General features: G+C 48.5%; 1 protein-coding gene across 1 annotated transcript; it reads right to left on the reverse strand.

The window, feature by feature from the left end:
* Positions 1-3,891: 3,891 nt before the first annotated feature.
* Positions 3,892-11,418, reverse strand: NDFIP1 (Nedd4 family interacting protein 1). Its single transcript, XM_041397832.1, has 8 exons — positions 11,390-11,418; positions 10,699-10,841; positions 9,838-9,968; positions 8,914-9,001; positions 8,622-8,746; positions 6,952-7,018; positions 6,291-6,396; positions 3,892-4,345 (listed from the first exon to the last, which is right to left on the reverse strand). Exons 1-7 carry the CDS (start codon positions 11,416-11,418, stop codon positions 6,293-6,295), a joined length of 687 nt encoding a protein of 228 aa, XP_041253766.1. The 3' UTR covers positions 3,892-4,345; positions 6,291-6,292.
* Between the last annotated feature and the right edge of the window lie 781 nt (positions 11,419-12,199).

Raw genomic sequence — 12,199 nt, forward strand, 5'->3', positions numbered from 1 at the left:
AGTAGGTGCTATGAAAGCTTAACTTCATGTGAAAAGGAATTTCCTCAGGCCCTGCAGGCATGGGTTGGCACGGGGAGCCACAGCAGCCCCAGGATGAGCTCTGGCCCTTTCAGCTGCTCCCTCCCAGCCTCTGCTGCAGGATCTCAGGCCATGCCCTGGGCCATCACACAGATCTGGGAGCAGAGGAGAGCCCCAGCCCCAGGAGAGGTCAGGGCAATCCCACCCGTGAACCACTGCCACTAACGAAGGCACCCAAAATGAGTCAGTCCTTGCCTTTGTGTGGCCAAGGCACACAGGGATTAATTCACTAGTTTCTCTGGTGAGAAAGGACTTCTGCAGTAAAGCCAAAGGGTTTAGAGAAATCGTTCCTAAATGCAGCAATATTTTATAAATTTCTTGTATGTGTATTACCCAGACCGAGAGGGAAACATCCAGTTTAAGAAACTGGGAGGTCTCCAGTTGAGTGGTTTTATTCCTCAGTGTAATCCTCTATTTCACATCATGCCATGGACAATTAGCACCAGTGTTTTCACTGGGGTTCCCACCAGAGCAGGCAAAGAGCACAGACAATGGGCAGACCCCTGTCCTCTCCTCTGTGGTGCTCCCACCTCCTCCACAGGCAGATCTGACTTCTTCCAGCACGTGCTGCTCTCCCTTCAGCTGAGCCTTCTCCCCTTGGGTTGCTTTTCTGTCTTCTATGGAAACTGGAAATCAGATCTCAAGATGTACTTCTTACTGGTTTGGGTAGGAAGGGACCTTAAAGCCCATCCAGTGTCACCTCTGCCACGGGCAGGGACACCTTCCACTGTCCCAGGCTGCTCCAAGCCCTGTCCAACCTGGCCTGGGACACTGTCAGTGAAGCCACAGCTTCTCTGGGCACCCTGTGTCAGAGCCTCCCCACCCTCACAGCTGGGAATTCCTTCCCAATATCCCATCCAGCCCTGCCCTCTGGCAGGGGGGAGCCATTCCCCCATCCTATCCCCCGAGCTCCCTCCCCACCAGGGCACAGCAGCTCCAGCCGTGTCTGCCCTCCGCAGCCCCCCCAGCCCCACGCCAGCCCGGCTGCTGGGGAAGGCCAGAGGAGTTCACCTGGTCACTGCAGGTGACCACAGCCCTGCCACTCGGTGCTGTGAGCTGTCCCAGACCCGACACAAGTGTTGGAGCCTGTGAACCCACACCAAACACAGCGCGGCTTCTCCAGGCCCCAGCGCCTCTGTCTGTGCAGGAGCACGGAGCTGGAGGTGTCTGCAGCTTCAGGCCACCGCAGGAGGAGCAACAGGAATGCCAAATATTCCAGTTCTCTGGACATCCAAGCCCAAATAAGGCCCAGATGCCAGGAGAGCAAATGTAAGGCTGATCGACCAAGTTTGGGCAAACGTGATTCAGAGTTCCCCAATGCTGCAGATTTTGCCTTGTAGGATAAAATTCCTAATTCTGTGTTCACTTATTCCTGTTTAAAGAGGAATCTGTGGAACCTCTATCCATCTCTGTCAGCCCCAACTGCTTGTTTGTGGGGAACTGTACATTTGAGAAGTTCAGCTGTGAACCAAAACCAGTTTCATGGGTCAGCAAGTCATATAACTACCAAAAAACCCAACAAATTCCCCAAAATGCAATCACCATTTCCTGACAGGCTTGTTTACAAAAAAGATGGACACCTTGGAGATCTGTGTTACACCTTCCATGGAAGGAGATGGAATGCCCCCACATAATCTGTGTTTGTCATGGATAACCAGGTGCAATAACACATCAAAACTCAATTAAACACTGTCCTACAGCAACAATTGCTACAGAAGTGACATTTATTGACGTTCTGCTGTATTTACAGGTTGAACATAGTAAAACTCCAAAGTGAATGACCACTTGGCAGAAAGCACAGGAGTGCACATTGAATCTACATTTCCAACGCATCAGAGTCTCTGCTAACACAAATTATAAAAGCAAGAATTACAGGTATGTTAGGAATTGTCTCAAAAGTCCCAAGCCAAAGAAAAAAAAAAGGCCTTTGTTTTGCAAGATGGTTTTTATACAAAGTTGCAACATGATCTTTTAGTTTTACACTACAGACTTGTTCAGTGAAAACCCCTGGAGAGCCCAAAAAGTTGGTGGTGCGAAAGGAAAGGATACTACAACACCGAGAATAAAGACTGTTAAAAGTTAATACTTGTGCCACCTTTAAATTCCCAATGACACCTCGGAGTCTGGACTGCAGTGACCCCTTTTCCTCCACAGGCCCCTGGGTGCTGGGGGACTGCAGGAGCACAGCCACACCCTGCTGTCACCTGAGCCCTGGAGTCACCCCTGTGCTGCCAGACAGGACACGGGGGACTGGGATGGACTGGGAGGGACAGGACATGGAGGACAGGGATGGACTGGGATGGACAGACAGGACACGGGGGACTGGGATGGACTGGGATGGACAGGACACGGGGGACTGGGATGGACTGGGATGGACAGACAGGACACGGGGGACTGGGATGGACTGGGAGGGACAGGACATGGAGGACTGGGATGGACTGGGATGGACAGACAGGACATGGGGGACTGGGATGGACTGGGAGGGACAGGACATGGAGGACAGGGATGGACTGGGATGGACAGGACATGGAGGACAGGGATGGACTGGGATGGACTGGGAGGGACAGGACACGGGGGACTGGGATGGACTGGGAGGGACAGGACATGGAGGACAGGGATGGACTGGGATGGACAGACAGGACACGGGGGACTGGGATGGACTGGGAGGGACAGGACATGGAGGACAGGGATGGACTGGAATGGACTGGGAGGGACAGGACACGGGGGACTGGGATGGACTGGGATGGACAGACAGGACACAGGGGACTGGGATGGTGGACAGGGATGGACAGGACATGGAGGACAGGGATGGACTGGGATGGACAGGACATGATGCGCATGGAGCACAGGAGATGGACAGGACAGGACACGGAGTAGAAGGATGGACAGGACATGATGCACATGGAGCACACAGGATGGACAGGACACAGAGCACAGGGATGGACAGGGACAGGACATGATGCACATGGACAGGACACAGAGCACAGGGATGGACAGGGACAGGACATGATGCACATGGACAGGACACAGAGCACATGCAGCTCCGTGGGCTGTACAGGACACCATGCACACAGGCTGTGCAGGATGTGGCACGTGGAGACTGTACAGGACATGCACTTCCATGGGCTGTACAGGACACAGGGCACACACTGCACAGCACAGGGTGTCACACACAGTCCAGGATGGGGTGTCACACACTGTGCAGGACACAGTGTCACACACTGTGCAGGACAAGGTGTCACATACAGGACAGTGTCACACTGCCCAGCCCAGGGTGTCACACACACAGGACACAGTGTCACACACTGCACAGCACAGGGGGTCACACACAGTCCAGGATGGGGTGTCACACACTGCACAGGACAGGGTGTCACACACAGGACACAGTGTCACACTGCCCAGCACAGGGTGTCACACACAGTGTCACACTCACAGGGTGTCACACACAGGACAGTGTCACACTCACAGGGTGTCACACAGTGTCACACTCACAGGGTGTCACACAGTGTCACACTCACAGGGTGTCACACAGTGTCACACTCACAGGGTGTCACACAGTGTCACACTCACAGGGTGTCACACAGTGTCACACTCACAGGGTGTCACACAGTGTCACACTCACAGGGTGTCACACAGTGTCACACTCACAGGGTGTCACACAGTGTCACACTCACAGGGTGTCACACAGTGTCACACTCACAGGGTGTCACACAGTGTCACACTCACAGGGTGTCACACAGTGTCACACTCACAGGGTGTCACACAGTGTCACACTCACAGGGTGTCACACAGTGTCACACTCACAGGGTGTCACACAGTGTCACACTCACAGGGTGTCACACAGTGTCACACTCACAGGGTGTCACAGTGTCACTCTGCCCAGCCCAGCAGCTCCCAGGCTGCAGCAGGACAAAGCAAGCCTGGCCCCTGCTGGCCCCTGGGCAGCTCCTGCTGTCCCAGCACCACGAACCCGGGCTGAGCAGCTCCACCCGCAGCCACACACTCACTGCAAGAGCATTAGCCACTAATGAGTCAACAATTACAGAATTCTGCGTTAATTATTAAAATTTTACACCTAAAAACAAACCGAAAGAAATGCTTCTCCTTTTTTTTTTTTTTCTTTTTCCAACAGTACTTTTATTTATTTATTTTAAAGCAGGTGATTATTTTTTCTTCTGCTCCAGAGCCTTGATTCACTTCCTGCAGGTGTCCTGCTGCTTCTTGGGGGGGATTTCACTAATGCAGGAAGACATTTGCCAGAAAACATCTGTTGGAGAAGGATATTGAACACCGAAGCTGCAGTCAGAGGGTTATTTTGGATAACAGGAGGATGTTGTTCACACAGCACAGGATGTCTAAGGGCTTATGAAGTGTCTCAGCACACAATGATGTGACTCCAGCAAAATGCTCAGGAATCTGTGTGTATTTTACAGGATAACACCAGGACTGTGTCCCTTACTGCACACACAGCTGGAGCAGTAAACTCCAGCTTTCCACCAGATTCATTTCATCAGGTTGTATTTTCTGGTTTGCACTCATTATTCCCCTCCTAATTTTCTAAAAATTATCCCCGCTCTGAAATAAAAATAATCCTTCAGAGTGCCCTTTGCATCATGCCCTGAAGAGGAAATCTCATCTAAGGACAATAATACACTAAAAATCCAAGTCTTTTGTGGTTTCTTCACTCAGGATTCAGGATTAAAGATTTATTTTCAGAGGAAGTATCACAGCTGAAATATTTATGAATTATTCTGGACATTTATCTCAGCATATCTGAAAGTGCTTTTTGAAAATGCTCTAAAATGAAACATAAGTAAGAATTTAAACACTCCACCTCCACAAGCAAGGAGTGAAGACAGGTCTCTAAAACTGTAATTTCAAATTTCAAACATAGGAAAAGTCTATGCAAAAAGAAACCACAGAGTTCCTTTAGGAAATAAAAAAATAAAGTTTTGGTAAAGGAGCAAAAACATTTTTTTTTAATTGTTCAGTCAGACAAAACACAGAGATAAAGCTGACTTTAAATGCTCACATTCTGTGACCATAAACTGGGGGAAATGAACCCTCTGGTGACTCAGCAGGAATCTGGGAGGACATTACAGATCCTGAGGAGGTCACAAACCAGAACTTTGTTAACCAGAACTGAAACACGTGAAGAAATTGGCTGAACTATTTTTACACACTATCACCAGAGGAAAGCAGTGCACAAAGGCTGCTCTGTGCTGCAGGTTCTCCTCACAGCCTGGAAATGAAGCAGAATCGTGGGCAATTTGCAGTTTCTAATAAAAGGGAAGTGCATTTGGAAACCCAAGGCTCGGTTTTCAAATCTCAACAGTTTAATGACCCCCAATTTAAAGCTGGGGTTGGTTTGGTTTCTTTGACTGTCCCAGCTGCAATTGCCTCTCTGGGGAAATGGAGTGTTATTATGATATTTCTAAAGGGAGCATCGTGTTGCATTCCCCAGCTGGGAAGCAACCTATTCCAGGATTTCCTTCCCCTCGGGGAGGGACAGTTAATGCCAGGCCATTATCTGCTGTGAGCAGGAAATTATGCTACAAGGCTTCAGCTACTTAAGCCTCCTCCTTTAAAGCCCCATTAAGGCAGCCAGGCTGAGGTTCAGCACTGAAGCAAAAGACTCCCAGGCACTCAGGTTTCTGCAAGATGCTCAGGCAGGACAGCTCAGGGTCTGAGGAGAGCAAAGGTGTGCAAGGGAGGGTCTGAGGAGAGCAAAGGTGTGCAAGGGTGTCACTTCTTCAGGAACCTGGCAGCAATTTCAAACTGCACAATTCAGACAAATGGCTCGTTCTGGGACAAAAGCCAAAGGCCCTCTGACAACGTTTTGTGACCTCTCCTCGGGTTTGGGACACACCACGTGTTTCAGGCGTGTGATTTGTTCTCAAAGACACATTTGCCAAATTCTCAGCAGTACCAAGGGGCAGGGGGTTTGTTCTCACAGTATCTAGTCAGGGAATCAAATGAATGTACAATTCATCACAACAAAAACTCAGGGAGGGATGTCCAGTGTTCCTCTGCCTCCCATCAGGTCAGTCTGGGCTCTGCAGGCTCAGGAGATGGGTAGGGGGTACCAAGAAACAATCTCCCTGCTTCCTTGAGTTCTAAAAATATTCAAGCAATGGGAAGTGTAGCCTAGAAAAGTCACTAAATAGAGTTAAAATCAAAGCAGAACAAACTCAGGAAAGCAGAAAATTTACCTTCAGTAAATAAAGAGAACTCTGGTTCTGGGAAGAGTGGAAAACGTATCTGGCATCTTCCTAACCTTTGCATAATTAATAAATCCTCGGAGAAACAGCAGAAAACCTGCAGGGGAGAGAGACATTTGTCCAGTTAACACAGGTGTTGTTTCTTCAAGGAGAGGGAGCAGCTGAACTCTGCCACCACTACAGAGGGATCTCATCACTGGGATGCACAGCAGCTGATCACACACAGGAATTATTTCTGGGAGCAATAACACCTCATCTTTCCATTTCAGGTAACTTCAAAAACAAACTTTCCTTGGGCAATCACAAAACTTTTGACTCCAAACAAGATCCAGTCACTCCCAAAGCAGGAAAAAGAAAATAAAATGACGAAGGGAACAAACCACTCCTCCATTTAAGATGCAAGAGCAGACACTACATCAGTTACTAACATTATTCTCTTCTTAACTTCTGGATGATGTCAGGATGCTGCCACCAAGAACTGGCAGGACAGTGTTTACATGTGCCTTTAAAACCTGCATGTGCTCAGTCACAGGAGTATGAGGGTCACATTTCATCTGGACATGTACACATACATATTTACCAGCCATGAATGCTCACAAAATCCTAACTGACTTTACAGTTTTTAAGCATCTTTTCCCCCACAGACACTCACCTAGTACAAGGAAGACCCACCAAAGCCAGTACTGGCCATCAAAGTAACCAGGAAAATAGGTGGAAAACTGAAAAACAGCAAAAAAAAATACAGTTTAGGGCACATGGAAGTTTGTGAACTGAAGTCTATCCCCACCAATTTTAGCAGTAACCAGATCAGGGCTGCACACAAGAGATCTCATGGGATGCTGCATTTCACCAGCTGCAGGGATGAGTTACCTCCACAAACTCATATTTATAGTTTTTCTGCACCAGCTCCAACAAGGGGAATGGGACAGACTCAACACCCAGCTATGAATTCTGGCAATCAGTGGGGCACAAGGACACTGCTGGGCAAATATTCCTGTTTTAAATTGTGTCCTGGATGCAGCCCAGCTGCAGTTTCTGAGAGGGCAGAGCAGGCTTGCAGCAGTGCAGCACATCCATTACTCTGTCAGGCTGGATGGTGTAAGAGCTGGAAAAGAAATCCCACATCTGTGGAGCCCACTGACAAGATTCCCAGTTAGGCAAATTACTGCTATTAAATGAAAGGCACCAACACTATGAGAGCACTGAAGTTCACAGTTTCAGTATAAACACAGTACCATTCTTCTGGGTTTGTTCTATTCAAACTTCAAACCTAACCAAAGATAAACTTGTTACTGATGTTTAAATCAAATCCACAGAAAATGTCACCTCCTACTGTCACGCCTCTTAATCCAGCAAACAGTCCTTAACACCTCTGAACCAAGATGACCACAACAACTGTCTACAGAAAAGTGAAGAGATGTTGTATTTCCAAATTAGGATTCCCAGAAGACAGGGTAGGAAGTAACAGCTCTGACATGAATGCTCTCAACTTCTACTTACAGCCAGTGAGCTGCTTTGCTTCAAATTCAACTTTCAGCCTGGAACGCCATCACTTCACAGGCTCCAAATAAAGATTTCCTGATGGAAATATTTTCTCCCAATCCCTCAAAAAAAAATATAAGAGCTAAAGATGCTAGAGCAGGATGGCAGCCTGCTCCTGGTCCTGCTCCTGTGCCGCAGGGAGGCTGCACCAGAGGGCAGCCACGGCCTTCTCCCACTGCTGTGCAAACCTCACTCCTCCCACAGCCGTTTCCCTCTCCTCATCAGCCATCCTGCATTTTAGAGAGTTTCCTCATTTCCAGAGGAGAGCCCAGGGCACAGCAGGCTGCAGAGGCTGAAGCAGGGTTTCTTTGACTGGGTGAATGTTTTCCCAGGATCAGAGTTGCTGCTGCTCAGCACAAAACCACACTCTGATCAGGCCAGTGCCTCTGGCAGACACACAGAATGAACCCCAGAATGCCAGAGTGGGTTGGGCTGGGAAGGATCCTATAGCAGCTCCTCTCTTTTGCCACAGACAGGGACACCTTCCACTCCCCCAGGAATCCCTGTCCAGCTTAAACTTGGATACTTCCAGAGATGGAGCATCCCCAAAGAACATCTGGGTGTGCAATCTTTCTTTTCTTTTACTACAGTTGTAATTCCAGCATATAAACAGGATACAATTATGAAAAAGCCCTGTTCTTAGTGAGTAAGTAGCTCAAAAATTATTTCATTATTAAAAAAATCCCCTAAATTTATCACTAACTCCAGTATGAGATAAAAACCTGCTGGGGAAAAAGAGCATCAGTGTCTGTGTACATGGATTTGCACCACACAACTCACCCTGACAATAAGGATCCACTTAATAAGAGACAGACCAAAGCCAGAAATGGCCCCATATCGTCCTGCAGCTGAAGTAGTCAGACAGAAAGACAGGAAAAATCCAATCCAGTTGAAGAGGAATGCCACTGAGAAAGCAGGAGAAAAGCAGCAGGTCAAGACACCTTTATATTCCAAGGAAAAAAACCATACACCCCTTGCACACAGGTTTTTCCTGGTGCTACATAAACATAAATGTGACCCAAACTATTTTGGGTCACTGCTTGGAAAAAAGTTCATTCCATCAGGTACTTACTGAAGAAAGTCAGCATGAAAATGCCATCATTTCCTATCCTCAGCTGGTCAGTGTCATCAAAGTCATCCCGTGTCACAAAGTCATCATCCTGCAATGCAGAGGGAGGCAGCACATGGGGGATTTAGGTCAGTCCAGTCCACACAGCAGCCCCACTTCTGGGTGTGACTCTTCAAAAAAAGGGCTGGAATCCTAAATCTCAAAAGGCTACAAATGCAAGCACGACAAAATTCCTGATTCTCATCCTGAAATGGTGCAGGGCATGAAATGTTATCTATATAATAGGAAATGTATCTTTATTTTTAACATAGTCAAGATCCAGCATGTTCTTGTTCTCACTGTGAAGAATTCTTCAACTCATCAAAAAATTATCATCTCAGCAAGGAATTTGGCTTCTGTGAAGAAGTGTAATGAGCAGTGGACTTCTAATGCTAGCAGGGGTGGAGGGAATGGCTGAACAAGAGATAATGCTGAAAAAACCAAAAATATATCATTCTGACAGAATGGTTTTATCGTCCTTGTATCAGCTACACTGACCTTCAGAAAATTCAACTAAGTAAGCAGCAGGAGTATCAAGGGTAGATATGCCAGACAGCTGAAGAATTAATCTTAAATCTTTTTTAAAAATGAAAAAAAAACAACAAAAACCCCAGTGTCAGTGCACAGGGATACAGCACAGTCCCTCTGTCAGCCTGCCAAGCTAATCTGGCTAGCACATGCTGGCATTACTGAGATGTCTGACATCATCACAGTGCTCAGAGGAAAACTAAAAAAAAAAAAAAATAGCCACAGGACTCAGAAGTGTGGAATATCACCAGCCCAGAAAGCTTCAGAAACACAAAAAGCCCGTCCCAAATGTGAAGAGTCACGAGGGGCAGGAGCTCAAGCTGAAATGGCAGGCAGCAGGGCAGGGACAGGGACACTCACCCTGCCAGGAACCAGGGGAATGGTGGCCTCAGCCTTGGTCCTCTCGGCCTCGTCGTAGCTGGGCAGAGTGGTGGCCACGTTGTAGGACGGCGGCTTCGGGAACCCTGACTCATCCTTGTAGTCAAAGTAAGCTGCACAAAAGCAGTGACACAGGAGGGAGCTCAGCACTTCCCCAGGAACACCACGCTGTGCTCCAGGTGACTTCAACGAGCCCCATGCCTGTTAAAGCCTGTCCCCTCCCCACCCTTCCCTCCATCCCAGCCTCCTGCCATCCCAAAGCAGAGAGGGAAAGGCACAGGAGCACCTTGTCTGATAGCCAGCAACCAGCAGAACACTCACTGAACACGTCTGGCTGTACTTCTGCTTAAAACAACACCACATGCTGTGCCTCTGCTGACTTGGATACTCAGAAATAGTCACGTTTCCAGATCCAAGTGGTTATTAAAGTGATTAGTGACAGGACAGGAGGATGAGTCAAAGTCCCATCCTTATGACCAAGTGCTTAGTTATTGGAAAGTGCAGGAAAAGTGAATTCTTTAAACCCTTTTAAGTAACAAATCATTTAAGGAAGGGGCACAGCATCATCCAAATGCCAGATAATGAGAGGGGAACCACAAATCCTCCCAGCTTTGATTTTTTAACCGTCTCCAATTTACTGAGAACACTGTGAACTGTAACCTGAACACCCCTTGATGGGATGACATCAGACGAGCGCAGCCAAATTGCATCTCCTAAACCACAAGGCTGTGTGGACCAGTCCTGATCCTTGCAGCTTGGGAAGGTGCTGCAGAGCCAGCCGTGGATGAGGAGAGCAGCCAGTGGCAGCAGGGCAATGCCAGCCCTGTCCCCAGGTGACAGTACCTGTGTTCTCTGCAGAAATGCTGCTGTAGGGCGGAGGGGCGTCGTTCACCGCCGGCACGGCCTCGCCCGGCTCCTCTTCATTCTGCAGCTGAACAGAACCAACACCAGGGCTCAGGGGGGTCCTCAGTGCTCTGACAGCACCCCTGCAGCCTTAACTGCACACAACGGACTCTTCTGGAAGGAGAGTGCTCTGCAGCACCACGGGACACAGAGCAGCTGCTCAGCCTCCCTCCGAAGCGCTCCCACTTGAAATGATCAATCTTCCATCTCGGTTTTAATGTTTTCAAATCCTCTCCTCGCACACCTGGACTCCAGCAAAGCACAGCACACAGCTTTCCAGTACCTTTCCATTTCCCTGGCACTTCCTCAGCTCACGCTGCTTAGAAGCTGCAGTTGCATCTGTTTTAGTCAAAGAAATACAGTGAGACACCCAACAAAAGGCTCCATTGCTGCCTGTGGCTTTGCTAAGGAAGGGTTTTTTCCATGGATACATTACATAATGATGCACAGAAGTACAAATGTTGCCATTTCCCTTCAACCTTTCACACTGCATGACTGAAAAGGAGCCGGTTTATTTTGTGCACTGTGCTTCCCACAGCTCTGTATAAATAACCAGGAGCTATCACAGATCCAGCATCACCCGCACGAGGCAGGTGTGCCGTGGCAGCTTTGATCAGGGAAGCAGCAGTACCAGGCCACAAAGGAGGTTACAGCTGCCATCTCATGTTTCCCTTCCATTTCTCACCACCTCAGCAGCAAAAGCACTGAGGTTTTCTGCAGAATAACTCACCTCAAACAAGCACCTCCAGACTGAAGCACTGGGCTGAGCAGGAGGCACTGCCCTCGTTTGAACCACCGCTAAACAATGTCTCCTCCAGCTCTCCCTCCACACATTTGCTCCTGAAGCCATCCAGGATATTTTGCTTTATTTTCTTTGGAGAGACACACTGCCATTCTCCATGAGCATTTAACACAGGGGTGGGGGCGTAGGGGGATGTTCTTATCTTATTTGTATCAGGGGAAAATAAATCAGCTTGCACTCCTAAATACGGATCTTGGATATCCAAGTGTTCTGTGCTTTGGAGTTTTATTCATTTTGCTGCTTAACATAACAGATCACAGAATGGTTTGGGTTGGGCCATTCGTTAAAGCCCATCCAGTGCCACCCCTGCCATGGCAGGAACACCTTCCACTATCCCAGGCTGCTCCAAGCCCAGTGTCTAACCTGGCCTTGGGCACTGCCAGGGATCCAGGGACAGCCAGAGCTGCTCTGTGCCAGGGGAAGTCTATGATCTATAGTCTGCTCCAGGTCACAATACATCCACACCCTCTGTGAAAGCCTTGACTGTGCTTAGCAGATGACAACAAGGGTTCTGCTGGCAGGTCCGAGAGATCAGCTGAGAGGGGGAAAAGGGAGGAAATTACACTGGAAAGCACCAGAACAAAATCAGGAGCACTGTCTGCCAGTCCAGGTGCAGCGAAACAGCAGAGCACCACAGTC

This window comes from Onychostruthus taczanowskii, unplaced genomic scaffold (assembly GCF_017590055.1).
Source record: "Onychostruthus taczanowskii isolate IOZ18803 unplaced genomic scaffold, ASM1759005v1 scaffold14, whole genome shotgun sequence".
NCBI classification, from domain to species: Eukaryota; Metazoa; Chordata; class Aves; order Passeriformes; family Passeridae; genus Onychostruthus; species Onychostruthus taczanowskii.